Source organism: Astyanax mexicanus, chromosome 12 (genome assembly GCF_023375975.1).
Source record: "Astyanax mexicanus isolate ESR-SI-001 chromosome 12, AstMex3_surface, whole genome shotgun sequence".
Classification (NCBI taxonomy): Eukaryota; Metazoa; Chordata; class Actinopteri; order Characiformes; family Acestrorhamphidae; genus Astyanax; species Astyanax mexicanus.
Window position 1 is genome coordinate 21866132 of NC_064419.1, and position 17667 is coordinate 21883798.

The 17667-nt window shown below is 36.0% G+C and overlaps 1 protein-coding gene across 1 annotated transcript in view; it reads left to right on the top strand.

The window, feature by feature from the left end:
- Positions 1–1615: 1615 nt before the first annotated feature.
- The window catches only part of inpp5l (inositol polyphosphate-5-phosphatase L), a 59630-nt gene continuing 43578 nt past the window's right edge, over positions 1616–17667 (top strand). Inside the window, exon 1 of the mRNA XM_049485794.1 lies at positions 1616–2118. Coding sequence (XP_049341751.1) covers positions 2059–2118 — 60 coding nt within the window. The 5' untranslated portion in view covers positions 1616–2058. The remainder of the gene's footprint in view (positions 2119–17667) is intronic.

The following is a 17667-nucleotide window of genomic DNA, read 5'->3' on the forward strand; positions in this document are numbered from 1 at the left end:
AAAAAGAAATACATGCTCTTCTGTTTTCATTTATTAGCTTGTTAGGGACATTTTCTTTTAGGAGTAAAACTGTAATAAAATGTACTGACTAGCTCTCACTGTATTATATATAATACAGTATGACAATACATTTTCTTTCACACCTGTTGTTTTAACACACTTTAAGCTGCATTTTAAAGTGTGAAAATGGACATATAAATACAGTCTATTCCTATATCATTACAGTTGTTATAATTATAAAGAAAACTGTATAATTAACTTCTCCTACAGTTAAAACACAGTACATCTCATCCTCTCCTCCTATTTTAAGAAACATAATTCAGGGGCTTGTTATTGTTCTGTTTGCTTGATAAAGCCTGAATTAGACAATAAACAGCTATTACAGCAGGTCTGTTGCTTTGTTTTCAAGTTCTGTGCATGCATGCAGTCAAGTATATCAGTTGTTAGTTTCTATTTAGTGATAAATACAGTCCTCTCCAAAAGTATTGGAACAGTGAGGCGGATCCAATCATTTCTGCTGTATACTGAAAACATGTGGGTTTGACATTAAAAGATGAACATAAGAAAAAGGATTAACATTTCAGTATTTATTTTCAGGTATTTACATCTGGATTTGGTAATAGCACATTCTGTTATAATCTGCCATTATTCTTGTGAGCAAAAGTATTGGAACAAATAAACTTAAAGTAAATTAAAGTGACTAAGCCTTAATATTTAGTATCAAATCCTTCACTTGCAGCAACTGCATCACCTTCTGCATACTTCTTCTTCTTTTTCTGATGTTTTTTCCAGGCAGTAGGTTTTGGGACATTATCTTGTTGCATGATGAAGGATATGCCAATCATGTTTGGTTTCATATTTCTTTAAATTCACAAAAAACATGTTTGTGACGGTCAATCTCCAGACCTGAACCTCATTAAAAAACCTCTGAATGTAATCATGTAAGCTGTAAGTTTGTCACAAGCCATCAAACCAAGCTGAACTGCTTGATTTGTTCGCACCAGAAGTGCATCCATTTATCTAAAAGCAGTGTGTAAGGCTGGTGGAGGAGAGCATGCCAAGATGCATGGAAGCTGTGATAAAAAATTAGGGTAATTCCACCAAATATTTGTTTCTGAACTTTTAAAACATTAGCAGTGTTGTTTCTAAATGAATATGAACTTGTTTTCTTTGGATTATTTAAGGTTTGAAAGCAGTACCTTTTTCATTATTTTGACCATTTCTCATTTTCTGCAAATAAATGCTCTAAATGACAATATTGTATTTGTAACGTGGGAGAAATGTTGTCAGTTGTTTATAGAATAAAACAACAACGTTTATTTTACTCAGATATATAGCTATAAATAGTAAAATCAGAGAAACTGATCATTTTGAAGTGGTCTCTTATTTTTTTCCAGAGCGCTATATAATGCTTCAGAGTGATAACAAAATACCTATTGTGCATTATATTAAGAAATACAGCAGTTAGTAGTGATTACCCATAACTGACCCCAAATTATGTAAGTAACTAGCTGTTCACTGTAAACTGTCAGTCAGAGGGAAACCCGAGCGGCTGTACAGTACAGCCTCCATCCACTACTAGCTTTAGTAGGCGGAGCTACAGCCCAAAGCCATAATAACAGCGCCAAAAACAGCGCCTGCTGCTGCAGCCGAGCCCAGACCTGCAGCACAGCAGCACAGATACTCCGACCCCGCGGGCTTGCCCTCTCCGGACTAATGCCGCTAAGAACCTAAGCCCAATTATCATGAGCAGAGGAGGGGAAACTCCGCCGCTGGAGAGCCTGGAGCCGACGGGCTGGACCACTTAAAGAGGAGAGCGGAGAATGTGGCCGGGCGAGCAGGCAGGGCGACTGACTTCAGCTGACTGACTGAGTTACTGACATGAAGCTCGAGGTGAACGACGCCTGTGTGAGGACCCCGCTGCTCTAAAAGCGTCTTAAAGTCGTCCCGCTGTCAGTGCTGGAGGAACTCTCTCGAAGGAGACTTTAAATATAAAAGCACCTCCATTAGGACTGTTTTTTTCTCCTGGGCTGGACTAGTGCTGGAGCCTCTGCTAGCATGGAGCTCCACACGGACGTTTTACTGGTCACCGCGAACGTCGGCTCCTTGTTTGACAACGTAAGTTAAGCGTGTCTTAAATAAATCAAAGCTGAGCCTGTCTGAGTGGGTCAACCGGTTTATTATCAGCTAACGTTAGTTAGGTTAGCTAACCTAGCTTAGCTGTGACTTTTAGTTACCTGTTTCATAACAGAGCCGTGACTGTAGGGGACTAGCTAACGTTGGTTACCTCAGCTCTACACGGGCTACGTTAAGCTCACTGACTCTGAGGGCAACCTGTAGGCTAATTAAGGTAAATAGCTTGGTTAGCTATCTAGCTAACTATGTACAAATGAGGTGCAGCAGGTTAAACATGTGTGTTGGTTGAGAAAAGAGCGTTAAAATATCACATTAATGACTAGGTTACGTTATTTTAGACACTATAGCTAGAGTTTAAGAATTATAAGGTTTCAGTGGTAACGTTAAACTAAAATGGTGAAAATGTGTCGCACTGGCAGGAACGTTTGGTTGGTTCTTAGTGATGTGTTTATGCCTTTAGTTAGCTATTAGCTAGTTAAATTCGAGTCTGTTAATTGACAAATATGGAGATTTCAGTAATAGACTATTGTCATTTAAACATTATTTAACACGTTAGCATGTCTCGTATTTCCATACAATAATGGCAGAATAAGCTGAAATTTGGTTCTTATGCTAATTTTCCAGTCCACCTTAAAATACAGCAGTAGACGTTAACTATTCTACAGCATTTTACTATTGTAACCTAATTTAAACGTTATGCTTTGTATTTCCTTAAATAAAGCATGAAAGCTACAATTCGGTTCTTATTCAAATTTTCCAGTCCACCTTAAAAATAAATCAGTAGCGTTTATCCTTTTGCAGCATGTAGTTACTTTTGTAATTTAAACTCATTTTAAAACGTTATGTCTCGTATTTCAATACAATAAAGCAAGAAGAAGCAGCTGAAATTCGGTTTTTGTTCAGTTTTGTTCAGTCCACCTTAAACATACAGCAGTAGACGTTACTATACTACAGCATGTTAACTTACTGTTGAAATTTAAACGTAATTTTAAAACGTTATGCATAGTATTTCAATACAATAAAGCATGGAAACTACAGTTCGGCTCTTATTCTAATATTCTAGTCCACATTAAAAAATACAGCAATAGCCTTTACCATTTTACAGCATGTACTGTAGAATATTTGAGCTCCACAGTGTACCTGCTGCACGATTTAAGGTGGATCGGAAAAAAGAGCCAACTTTCCACTCACGTTCATCCACTCAAGCTTCAATGTGCGACTTATAACAGAAGAATAGCCCTGCTTATTACTCATATATTAATGAACAGGACGTTTCTGAGTGCACTTCGGCATTGCGACACCTCTCACATACACGCACACCATCGCTTATGGATGTTGTAATACTCCCTCTAAGCTCTGTGTGTGAGTGCGAGCGCGCGCGCATGTGTTTCCACTGTAAGAGCCGTTATAAATATTATAGCGACGCTCCCGGCCTTCGTGCTTCATCCCCGCGCTAAAGTAACGCGCTCTGGCCGCTCGAGGCGACGCTCCTCCGCGAGCAATCTCCGGCGCTGGCGCTTCCTCCACGGCGGAGCAGCAGCGGCAGCCAATCAGCACCCAGCAACAGCTCCGCGTGCGCGCATTCAAATTCAAACAGGAAATCGCGCGCACGTTTAAAAGGCAGTCCTGGATGCTGATAGAAAAGCACTTTAACTTGTTTATAAACAGAACTGAAGAAACAAAATGTTTTTAATGGTAAATATATGATTTAAAGTCATTGAAACAGTCGTAGTTATTATTTTATGAGTGAAAATAATGAGTGAAGTCATTTTTAATATTAAACGCAGTGAAAGCTTTAAACCAACACATTCTAGAAAGCCATATTTTATTTGAATTAAAATGTAATTAATTATCGTACTTAATAATATTGCTGAAAACGGACAAGATTTACTTTTAAGTGTTTGCAGATTATATGGAACACTAAATAGGCTACACGTTAGTGTTTGGGGTAGATTTTTGTTGTTACGTTACCTTATTTTTGGTACATTATCATTTTATACAAATTCAGGGTGTTGGTAAGTTACTGTTTACGAAATAGACAAGCATTTTGTAATTTTTGGTTTCTACTTAATGTATGAAACTGATTTATTTATACATAATTAAGGACCTTATTGCCCATCCCTAGTAATAATAAATAATAAACATTGAAATAGTACTTGGGAAAATGGACTTGTAAATAGTTGTTGTTTTGACAGCTTTAGGGAATAATGCATGATTTTGTTGGAATATTCATACATCCTCCATTATATTTCCCAGTTGGACAAGCCCACCATACTACACTGATAAGAGTTGTTCAGCAAGTCTGTCCTACGTTCTTAACATTGCCTTTTTTACATTTTAGCTGCACTTTTCATTCCAGTTAAACCAGTTCATTTTCACATTTAGTGTGGATCATTTGGTCATTTCTGAATAGAGTAATTATACATAAATACACACCAAAACACCTGGGTCAACCCTTTAAAGTAGGTGGCCGCAGTCAAGTTCAAAATGGGCTCTGAATGGTTTGTTTTTTGGAAGAACATAATCTGACAATCTAACAATCAGGTGTGCTTCACAAGTTTAAGCTACACTGCATGTGGACATTTTGTAGATGTAGGCTTACCTGTTATATTACTTAGATAATAATCACAGTTTTAAACAAGTTCCAACTCTGCGTTTGCTCCATGCTACATCAGACAGTAATATGCACTAGTCTAGAAAACAGGACATTTTGGCCTGTATTACTTTTCTCTCTCCAGTCCCAGATAGATCTAACCAATAATCAGAGAAATTGTTTTAACAAGGTTTATTCTGATGCAGTTTGCTACATTTGAATGTTTGCCTGTGTGAAAACATAGCAAACCAACAGAAAAAAGCGCTGAGTAAAAAGTCTGAGAAATGACTGAGATGCTTTAAAATAAAATGCACAGTTTGTTGTGGTACTTGTGTTAGAAAAACAAAACTACTGTACAACTTAAAGAGGATAGATTAATTTGTTGCAGTTCTCTTGGTCCATTTATCATTAAACTCAATTACACAATGTAGTGTGAAAATAGGCTGTTCCAAACAAAGACCCCGAAACACAACAAACAAATAAATGTCAATGTGATAAAACCATCATGCTTTATTCATACAAATCTGCACAGTGAACCAAACCTGTATTGACGTTTACTTGTAAAGTCATTTTATAGAGACCTTTTGTTCCTTTTGTAGTCTTTTTCTCCCTCTCTCTCTTCTGTACATAAGGCCAGGAGGTCAGTATCCTCTCTTCTCATGCCAGAGGGAACCTGACATCTTTATGCAGCCGGTGCTGCTTACCAAACATACTGTACTACATTTCCCCTTGCCACAATAGCATAAACATCAAACTTGAACACAAACTCAAGCATATTATTATGAAGTATTTTGGAATATAATGCCATAATAAACAGTTACAGGCAAGCATGGGCTTCTGTAATGTTGTCTCTCAATATAAACATTACTATCTATTTTACTTTCTGAAATCAATCACATATTTATCATTTAACTCCAGCCGAAAATAAATACGATTCTTCCGGCAGACCTAATACTGTGGATCTAATTGTTATTAGCTTTTTTTGGTAGCTTTGCTGTATTGTGGTACTCACAGGGCTGGGCTGAGTGATATAAACTTGAAAAAGGCGTATGAGGTGAAGTGTTAAAAGTATTAGTTAAAAGTATTCCAATTTTATTGTTATTGTTTTTGGTTACCAGTCTACAACTTTTTCACTAGACGTTGTAAAAGACTCCGTCATAACTGGGGTTTTGGCAACTTTCAGTTTTGCATTAGTTGAAGTGGAACATTTACATGTTTTCCCTTGTGCTGCTTTCCATTCATTATCTCACAATATGTTTTATTTTAGTGCTTTTTGAACTAAATGTGACTGGGGCATTTTCTAGGTTACAGGTGAATGAGGTGAACTGATGACATATTCAGACTAAAATATTGAGAGTAATAGAGTTTCTCTCACATTGCATAGTCCTTCATTTCAGCTGAGTTTGTAAGTTGTGTAATAATAACAGCTCAAATTAAACTCTTGTGTTGCTTTGCCTACTTCAGATTAGGTTACTTCTTATATATCAAGATATCCCAGTGCATACAGTCGCCTCTCACAGCTTAAGTGGATTTGTTCACTCTGATTAAAGCCCTCTGTAAAGCTTTCTGGTAAGGAATCCTCCTGTGCTGTCGGCTCTTGGCTTAAGATGACATGCTTTGCTCTATTTAAACAGCCCCAGAGTTGTTGTTTTAACAGTTTTCGGTCAGGACATTGCCTTTGTTGTGTGTGTTTGTGTGTGTGTGTAGAAGTGGGGGGTGCTGATCCTACACCAGTGGAAATTTGGCCATGTACCCGGTTTCCCGTGGCCATATTTGGCCCAGAGTGAGTGCCTGTTTGGGCCCATTGTGACTATAAACAGATGGATATCTTTCCCCAGAGGATTTCAACCTCTCCTGTCTACTTTTTCTAATAGGTCAACAGTGACGTGTCGGCTATGAAAACAAACTTCCAAAAATGGTGGGGTTTCTTCTGTCCGTGCCGTTGGTTTACCAGATGTGGACGGTGCACGGAGTTATCTGACTTGCTATCTTATGTTATTGTGTGCAAAGTTCATAAGGTGGTGTGACCTTATTATAGCTAATGGTTATTCCGGACTTCCATTTTAGATCTTTATTGCATTTTTAGTTAAAATGCCAGGAGCTTTGCCTGCCATGTTACACTGCAACAGGGAAGTAGCTACAGGGTAAAATGAATGAAGACAGCAGAAAACATTGTTTAAAAACAATGCATTAGCCATAGAAAATAATTGATATTTGTTGATGGTAGTTGATTAGTAGTTTTCTTTCACTTGTTACATATTACATGTAGCCAATCCCTTTATGCAATGACTATCTACAGCTAGTTGAAAATATTGCATTCATACAAATTAAACAAGGAGACTCTGGTAAATTAAATGCGGTGTTTGGTACATTGAATTGTATATTCACTATTAAGTTGTTATTTAATGTACAAATTGCAAGTGTGTGACTTTGTTTTTTTTACACACATGGTTTTACAAGTCTGTTTATAACCCTATTATTTTGCCTCTGCATGAAAAAAGCCGTTTTTATGGTTGGTGGGAGAAAAAATGATAAGCTCTGCTTTTATTAGCTGGTTTACATCACAGTGATTGCTCACAGGAGCCACGTAGCCTAGCATAATTGTTAACCATGTGACAAAACACTGTTGTTATTTTTTTGTGATTTTTTTTGTTAGTAGTAAGTGTTAAAGCTTAGCAGTTTTGAGAGGGGCACATTAAATTAATCAAATTTGAGGTTTTTAAACACTATCTGCAATGATGAGGTTACGTTTTCAAAGGGCAACTGGGCAACTAATGACTATTAGTCGACTAATGTGCAGATTATTTTTCGAAATAGTCGATTAGTCAAGAATTATTTTTGCCATGCCCTTCATCTCTGTGTGCTGTGGGTACGGCTCCTGTTCCTAGTTTGTTCTATCGTTTCAAAATGATAGAAACAGCAGAACATGAGTTTATTGTTTTTTTTAAATGCCTAGAAGATATTTAAATGTATGTATGTGCTGTTCCCAGCACTTTATGTAGTGCATTGTAGTTAGTTGACACTAAAATTTGGAGTCAAGACATTTTTAGAATCAACATTGTTGATTATGTCTACCAATCATTGCAGCCCTACAAACAACATAAAAAAATAGGCAGACATCCAGTCAAGTGCTTGGTACTATGCAGCTTTTTAACAATTCTATCTATCTTTGAGTCACTCTGCTTTGTATTCATTCATTTTCTGCTATTGCACAGTGATCAGCTTCTGAGCGCTCCACCACACGCCAGTCCTGTCTGACCAGCACTTTACTCAAACTGCATCATTCCTCTAACTTCTGCTCTCTCCTGGTATAAATCCCCCACCTTTCACCAACTCAGCTTAATGACATCTTTAGACAATGATTTAGTGCATCATAAAATTATTACTATTTTCACCACTACAAGTAGATTTCAAATGATTAAAATTAATTCTTTAATTATTGCAAAGCACACAGAATATTAAAGCTGGCATTAAAAATACAATTTATGATTTGAATCAATATAAAATATTTCATAATAACAAAAACAAATGTAGCTACTTTGGGTTAATTCTACATATAACCACTAAAATGTTATGATAGTAATAGTGTACTTTCCCTGTACAGTTAATTCCAATTTATGAATTCCGATTGTTATTAATTTAAATTTTCCTAAGTGAATCAGTATTGAATTTACAAGTGAATCACTTTGGGATCTTGAGAATAAGAAAAAGAATTCCATTCAAAATCCACAATGATTCCCAGCCCTGCAAAATATACAGAACATAAAACCTGAATGGAGAAACAAATCACATAATTGCGGAATTTATTGGATAAAAAATATATATATCATATAACATTATATTATTAATAATATATTTGGACTGTTCCATTCAAAACTAGTCTTATATACTGTACTTTCTGCCCTTTTTAACAGACATGTCTAGGCCTGTTTCAATTATTACATCATCAACTGAGCAGATTACAGTTATTTACACTGGTCACACTTATTTTCCCCTGGTATTTGGCTTCACAAACGTACAGCTCTGGAAAAAATAAATATGATGAGATTCTTTGATTTTACCAAATTGAAAACCTCTGGAATGTAATCAATAGGAAGATGTATGATCACAAGCCATCAAACCAAGCTAAACTGCTTGAATTTTTGCACCAGGAGTGATAAAGTTATCCAAAAGCAGTGTGTAAGACTGTTTTCTTTGCATTATTTGAGATCTGAAAGCTCAGATTTTTTTGTTATTTCAACCATTTCTCATTTTCTGCCAATAAATGCTCTAAATGACAATATTTTTATTTGGAATTTGGGAGTAATGTTGTTTGTAGTTTATAGAATAAAACAACAATGTTCATTTTACGTAAACATATACCTATTAAAAGCACAATCAGAGAAACTTATTAAAAAACTCAAGTGGTCTCTATTTTTTCCAGAGCTGTATGTGTACAATAAAAATATTGAATGAAATACAAAATATATATATATTTGTTAAATATTTGTTTAAATATTAAAGTTGATCATTTATTACAGGATCAGATTGTTATTATGAATATAAACTTTTAATATTGGTGTGTATTAGTCTGCAACAGCAGAGGTCCCGCTGTTAAACTGAGCATTTTCACAATGATCCTTTTTCTAGCCAGATATAATTCAAGAGTAAAGGTGTGGTTGCAGTGTATTTCCCCTTATGTGTTTTAAACTGAATGTGCAAACTTCTGAAGAAGATGCTTCTCAAATATAAAAAAGCACTAAAACCATCGGATTTTGATACGTTTTAGCTCCAGCTGTTCGTGTCATTCGTTGGGAGCTACATTAACTCTAAAAGCATGTTGTATGTGACTCGCTGCAGACTGTAAATTCAGCTGTTAATTCCTTCTAATTATATGGCAATAAATCATCAACTACAGTTGTGCGATTGTAACAGACCTGCTCTTTTCCCATGTATAAGTTAAGCCAGAGATAAAAGAGTCTAAAAGCATTTAAAGTAACTCTGAAATGTCAGCTCTTTGGATGCAGGCCCAGCAACAGGAAATGATGCGTTGCAAATTTGGGAAACTCTCTTGAGATGGAGAAAGTTTCCATTGACCCACCCTTCTATTCTTTCAGCAGAAGTGGAGGTGGAGGGGGGCTGAATAAGTGAAAAGACAGATTAGGAAGGTAGCATGCTTTGCTTGTGAATGGGAGGATTTAACAAAAACTAAGACTTTATGAAATGAACCAAGGAATGAAATGAGCCAAAGATATAGCTGATATTTGTTGTAGCCATTCAACAATACTGATAACAAAAGGCTGCGATATGCAAATAGGTCCCTTTAACCAATCATCACAGTTTTGATGTTGGCCATGAGCTTTAATATGTTTTGAATGAAGGTATTAATATTATTGTTTCAGGCCAGTGTTGTACTGTTTATTATTATTTTAAACTGTGTGGAGAACTACACAGTAAGACCAGCAGCATTTGCAGATGCCCTCACAGAGATTTTAATACAATTACAATACAGATACTATTTTGAATAATAATTTAATAAAAAATTTTGAAACTTTTTATATGTGTATGAGTTCTAATGTATGTTTTTTCAATTTAAATAACACCACCTGTAATATTTGCAGTAGCAAAAAAAAATTTTGGTTTACAAAAAATAGCATAACGTGGTATAAAAAATTTGGGCACCCCTACAAATGTTCTTTTTCCGCCATTCATACTGCCCTCCAAATAACCTTATTTAATGGCTTTTTCACACAATTCATTTCTCTGGTCGGGATCATTTGAGAGTTTTCTCTATTTGTTTGGTTCGGTTTCACACAGGCACAAACCTAAACACACCAAAAATGCATCAATAAACCACGCAAGCATGTTGTCTCCTCTGATTGGTCAGAGCTGTCTGGCATGTAAGCAAAATAGTAAATATAGCTGTGCTTTCATAGCTGTGGTAATTCGGTTATCTGGCTAATATCAGATTAATCTGTGCCTTATCAGCAGTTTAGCTCAATTAAAAGGAGGATATTTGATAGCTGGGTCAGATCGAGACCGAATCACCTTCTCGTCACAAGCAAACCATTCCAGAGTTGACATAGACCACCTCCATTAGCAGGTCGAGATCCGGTTGTTTTGATCGGCACTCGAGTATGATTACTGTTTTCACACCTGCTCAATCGAACCCCTTTAAGGGTAGAAACGAAACAGAGTCTGTTTTAACTCAATCAAATAGTACTGTAGTAAATAGTGCACTGCAGCAAGATGATGTTGTAGGTCTTTGGAGCTGGTCTGTGGGTCCCTCTCGTCTGCATATCTGAAAATGTTCTTGCCCTGACACTTCGGACCTTAACTAGGAACTGTGCCGGTGTTCTTCCATTTCCCCACCATGTTCCTCATGTAGAAACTGACAGCTCCTCCTAAACCATGATGTTGAACAATCAAGAGTTTTCAGAGAAGATGCAAAGAGGAGAAAAACTTTAAAAAACACCTTAACCAATTTTCTTAATCGGATTCACCTGTGTATTTAGGTCAAGGGTCAGTGAGCATACCAAACAATTGTTGTGTTCCAATAATTAGTGCTAAAGGTATTCAAATCAATAAAACGACAAGGGTGCCCAAATTTATGCACCTACCTAATTTTGTTTTAAGAATATATAAAGAATGTATAATTTATATAAAATGTATTTCACTTCTCAAATACTACTGTTTTCATCTGCAATATGATGTATTTCATTGAAATTGAAATACACCAACTGTTTCTGTTTATAATCATGAAAATTGATAAAAATAAGAATCTGCTGTTCACAGTTGGTGTAAGTTTGTCCTCATCAGTTTGCTGTGCCTGGTTACTTAGTATTTTGCAGCTGCTCATTTTTTCTTTTTTGTGGTACTGGAAACTAAAATAAATGACTCTTGTAGCACCCATAGCACTTATTAACCCAGAACTCTGTGGGTGTTACTTACTGACACTAACTTTGGCCAGCGGTGATGGGACCAAGTGACACCGTCAGTATCACTGTGCCCAGAGATAAGGTTTCCGCACATTGTAAAGACAGTACTCAGTAACACCTTCTTTGACAAATACTTTTTGTAGCAATTAAAAGTCTTTCTTAAAGATCTTTTCTTATGTGAGGTGGACTACATTTTCACTTTTTGACTTAATTTGTTGTGCAAGAATTTGATCTTTACTTTTGTCCCAAAATTCCACAATAAATGTACCAATCTGAAAACTCCAAAGTGCCTTTTAGCATTTGGCTAGTGCCCTAATAACTTAGCCACATGCATTTACGTCTGGTAGTCAAATACATAGCCCCTTCTGGATGAAAATAAAAACTGAAATGTTGATCTTTTGTCTCATATTAATCATTTAATATCAAACCCAAATAAAGGGCTCGGTCTCACTGTTGCAATAGGGGACTGTAAGTTTTTGGTGGACTTTTCTGTGTGGGACGGATTATACATTTCAATTTTATTTAGTTTAGCTGCTAAAGTTGAGATAAATGGGATTGCTGCCTAGAAATTCTTAATTTCACATCCAATTATGAATTTTTTTAAACTTTAGGGAAGGCAACAGCTCAGGCATTCTGTACTGATTAGAGAGTGGCCATGTAGATGGAGTAACTCAGTAAAGAAAATGAATGGGAAAGTTTTTTGTGGTTATACTAAGAGGAGTTGTTTAATGCGTCTTGGAGAGATAGATATGTTCACACTGTTATAATGTGGATCAAATGTATCTCAGGACACCTCCTGAAGTAACTGTATATGTATCTGCGTCTTTGGTGTGCTTACACTCACGTTTGAATGTGGCTTGGCCTTATCCAGATGTAATCCTAGAATTGATGGATGAAGCGACCAGGTATAAATGGGGTCTTATTGTATATTTGGATTAATGTCTGTGATTTGAACTGTGTCTGTTTCAGGAAACATTAGCAGACTATGTTGCAACTCCTAAGTATTTGTTATGAAATGACCAAAATAAGAAGCTTAAAAACAAAATGTATAGAATGGAGCCCTTTTTTAACGAGCTTAAGTGGGGATTCTTTGGGATAATCCAACTGTCAGCCTGAATTCTTTCATAGCTCTTGAGATTCTGACAAGGATTAAAGTGAAAGTTAGGCCTAATCCCATTTGTAATTTGTACACCTACCCTTGTTTTTAAGTGTAACCCTTCCCCTTGGAACTGGGTTACAAGAGGAAGGGGTGAAATTCTTTACTTATAAGTTGAAACATCTCTTTTAGAACCTGTAGGCAGGTGAAATTGTTGGGCTGATGTGTTGATATAAGGGGAGCACTAAAGCGCTAAAAGGAACCTAGTTGAGTTCATTTTAGTATAATACTATAATTGTTTGTTTTAGGACATTGTATATATTTGAAAAGAGGGCAGGTGGTACTGTAATTAATTGTGATTGTCCAACCATTAATCCTCTGTGATGGGGAGCTGAAATTAGCTTTAATTTTATTTTATTTGCTCCCTCTGCTGCCTGTGGTACAATCTAAGGTGGAATGAGAAATTTAACTAGCTAGCTACTGAGAGTTTTTCTCTACTTGTCCTGATTTCCATAAAATATGGTAATATATGAATTATTGTAATTTGCTTATTTTTTTATAGCCCTCAGTTTAGATTGTGCCATTGAAAAGACTCTATTTGAACACTTAAGCATCCCCCTTAAGCCCCTTAAACAAGAATCAGTACACCCTACCTTTAGATGTGAATGGTAAAACAGTGGGGTAGTGCTAGTAGTTGTAGGGCAAAGGGGAGAAATGGGATTGGGCCTTATTGTAAAGCAATGCTGTTTTTTGTGCATGTGCGTCAGTTGGACAATGTGGAATGTTCAGTTGAATGTCGGATTTAAAAAGATTGTGTGAACAGCTTGAAATAAGCATACGATTTGGAGTGAAAATTGGATTTGGCCCACCTTCCCCTGCTGTGTGAATGTAGCCATAAGCCTGAATTATTGGTATGAGAGAACTCATATCTTGGGACTAATTTCAACCAGTATACTGAATAAATCAAGTGTGGTAGATCTTCGGACAGTAACTTAAAGAGCTAAACCAGATTTTCTCATTGTTTATACTGTTGCACAGTTGGTCACTGAACAGTCGTGCAGGTCGTCTTCTCTCTAGGCCTTGTTGTCCTTGTGGAGCAGTATTATTCATGGCCTACCCACGCAGTAGCTTGCTTTGCCCACCCATGCAAATAAACTATGCAAAGCCCCACTGGCCTTATATGGTAGATCCTACACACAGCTCTGCAGGTGGAACTTTGTTTTAAATGAACTAGTGACCTCCCTGCTTTACTGTTAACTCAAAATGGACAGAAGTAAAGGCAGAAATTTTGGGCTACTTTTACTGAGACTGTCACTTCAAAGCTGACTACAAAACAGGTTCTAGAGGTGTAGTGTAAGAGACAGTGGTTATAGGTCAGTTTGGTTGTTTTTTTATACAGTGCCAAAGCAGGACATGTAAGTAAAGCGCAGTGAGTAATGCACGTCATGGGACTGTAGATATAAGCTTGTTTGGGTAAAAATACCCTCCTGTACAGTTCTCCATTCGCAACACTTGGTTAACAATGAATGGAAGTGGTGTCATGAGATGTGCGTCTGTGTGTGTATTTGTGAACGTGTGTGTGTGTGTGTGTGTGTGTGGAGGACACGTTTAAAAACAGTAAGAATACTGATGAAAAACAGCAAAAGGCAAATAATTTTGCTCATAAATGTTAGATAAAAGATATACAGTATCAGTCAAAAGTTTGGAAACACTTTAAATTCAGCATCTGAAATCTGAAAAAATTGAAAGTATCTTCTACTGCAGTCACAAAGACCATCAAAAATGATATGATGAAACTGGCCTCCCCAGGAACACACCTCAATTCCAGACCACCACACCCATCAGCATCATAGATATAGAAATAGAATGCTGACGGTGTGTAATATAGCAAATGCGCCTTGCACAGGGTGTAAGATAGGGACCCCTTAAATGTAAAAATAATATCACATTATTATAGATAAAACAGGTTAGTATGATGGGATAGTAAGTAAAACTAAGGGATGCACCCGGTCCAAACCTTTTTTTTTTTCTTTTTTTTTTACGAAAAACAAAGTTTCTATTTTTTATTTAAAAAAAATCTCATAAACAGGAACAGAGTTAATAAAAAATGGATAGTGTTAGTCAATATGAACAAGTGAAATTTGCTATACAGTAAAAAATAAAGTATTTAAGATAAAAAAAAATATGATATATATAAATATATAAATATAAAAAATAATTAAAAAAAATGAATTCATAGTTCATAGCGAGGTTGTTGCAAACCAGGAACAATTTATATTAGCAACATTTTGAAGGCTTTGACAGGCAGCTGATGGCAGTGATTATTCTCATTGTCTGAAATTAGACAGTAGGAAAGAATGTTCCACGTCTCTGAAAAAAGCATTTCTGCTCAGAAACAGGTCTGTTCTGTTTTTATGTTTTCAGAAGTGTCTGTCTTGACTGTCGTTTGTGACTTTGGCATGACTCAACACTCTCCACTCATCCCCAGCACCTCTGTTAAATGCTTGATGAGTCTCAGGTTCTCAGTTTCATCACCACACTTTCCCTTCTCATCCATTTTTAATGTCTCTGTGCACTCGTATACATTATTCAGCGTGGCTTTTGATCCATGTTGCTCTTGTCCCTTTATCTAAAGAGATTAGCTGCTTATTAAAGTGAAGTGTTTGTTTGAATGAGTTGAATGGACACAACAGGGTGATGGGTTAGACGTGTGGATTTGTTAATGAACTGTTGCCACATGTTTATCATCGCTATCACAGCAATGATGCTAATAATGTTAATAAAGTGAACACCATCATTGACTTACATTGATTCTGAAAACCCAAACAGCAAAATATCATTCCTGTATAAACAAAACTTATCAGTTTTCCTACACTGAAAAAAATGATGAGTAAAATTTATTTGAAAAAAAGTTTTCTGCATTTGCTTTTTTTTTAAGTAAATTTAATTTCAGATAAATTTAAGTAACTTCAACTCGGTTTCAAGACTTAAATGTTACATAGAGTAAATAAGTGAACTGAACTTCAGTAAACTTTAGTAAACTTCATTTATTTTTGCTGAATCAATCCTTTCTTTTAGTAAACTTTACTTAATTTTTACATACAATATTACATAATTACAATTACTTAATTCATACAATACTACACAAATCATTTATAATACATAGTATATTATAATTCCTGAAATTTTAATACTTTTAGTTAAAACACACATTCAAATATTTACATAATCTCAAAGATTTATTTTGTAAACAGACCAGGTCTCACAACACATGGATGGTATGTAATACATTCTTTTTAGTTGAGACAGTGTAATATGTGTGTTTGAACTAAAAAATAATCAAATTAAATAACTAATAAGTTAAGATTTCACGTTTTCTTTAACCCTTATTTCATGAATCAGAACAGTATCTACTTCTGATAGATTCACCAGACATTTTTTGTTTCTGGGTCCGTGGGTCTGAACTGGATTGGGGAATGTTTGGCTGCATGTCTGTTTTTTCTAGTCTTTGTGTGTTAAAAGAAAAACAGCATTTTTCTGTCATTTGGTCTTCATAACTGAAATAGTTTAAGAACATCTTGTTAAGCACATTATCAGATATCTATAGAGTTAAAATCTTAAATATAGATACTTTTAGACTTTTTTATTTCTGGTACCTGTTGGCTCTCTGCATTATCACTGCATTTAGTTGTGAAATGAATGTGCGCTGTGATGGGAAATACAGCTGATATATTTTGGATTAAAGAAGATATCCGTAAGATATTCTGTGCACATTTACACTGAGGGCCCAGAGGAGCTGAAGGTTAAATAATATTAATTTATTTAGTAAGAAAAACTTCTCAGGGGCTTTAAGATGATGGAACTTTATCAAAATCATACTTATTGTAGTATCAGTGTTAAAATAAACATCTAAACATTATCATTATGTCCTAACACAAACAAATCAACTGATCATTAACTCATAAACCCCTAAAACAGGGGTTGGCAGTTAAGTTATATAAAGATATTTTTTCAAGCCATTACGTGGTGGGCCACAAAAAAAAAATCAGTTTGAAGTGTCATGGGATGGAGTGCTACAGACTAGTAGCTCTCCAGTCCAGAGGGTTGTTGAACCCAATAGCAGAACAGTTGATCTCAAAGCAGGTAAACCCAAGAAGAAAGGAAAAAATAAATGAATAAACACACCTCTCCTCACGCGTGATCGAATTAGTGTTGTTAGGGTCGCAGTCCAATACACTACCGCTGCCCTGGCTACTGAAGTGAGACCCAGCTGGGGAAAAAATGCCGTTATAAAGAGATAGGGAGCCCAAAAACGGGCAGGAAAACCAGAACGGGCGGAAACTAAAGTCATGGGGAGTGCGACAGAGAGAAGAGAGAGGATTGTAAACAAAAGCTCACCAGAGACGTTTTTTAATTAATTTATTTTTTCCATTGTCATTCATTATAGTTCAAAAACCTCAGGGTCCAGATGTTTTAATGCTTGCAGGCCACATTTGGCCTGCGGGCTGCCTATTGCTGACCCCTGCCCTAAAATGTACAGGAAGTAGTGCTGCCAGGATCAGGATTGTGTAACAGTGATCTAAACATTGTTTGTACAGGGTTTAGTTAACATTCTGATTATGAGATGGACTGGTTTGACATATTCTATTTTATAGAACATAGCTAATATTCAACCTTGCCATGCTTAGAATAAATAAGAATGGATAGTGTATTAATATGCCTGGTATCTAATTAGATTTAGATTCGATAGACATGTGTTTTTGCCCATATATAAAATAATATGCATTGGTTATTTTGAATGTTAAAAACCTCTTCAGAGTTTTCTTGGTCAGCTACATTCCTTCCAGAATCATTTCATTTTAAACTGGGCACAGATAAAATACTTTAGTTCTTTGCCCTGGAAACAAAACAAATAAACTGCACAT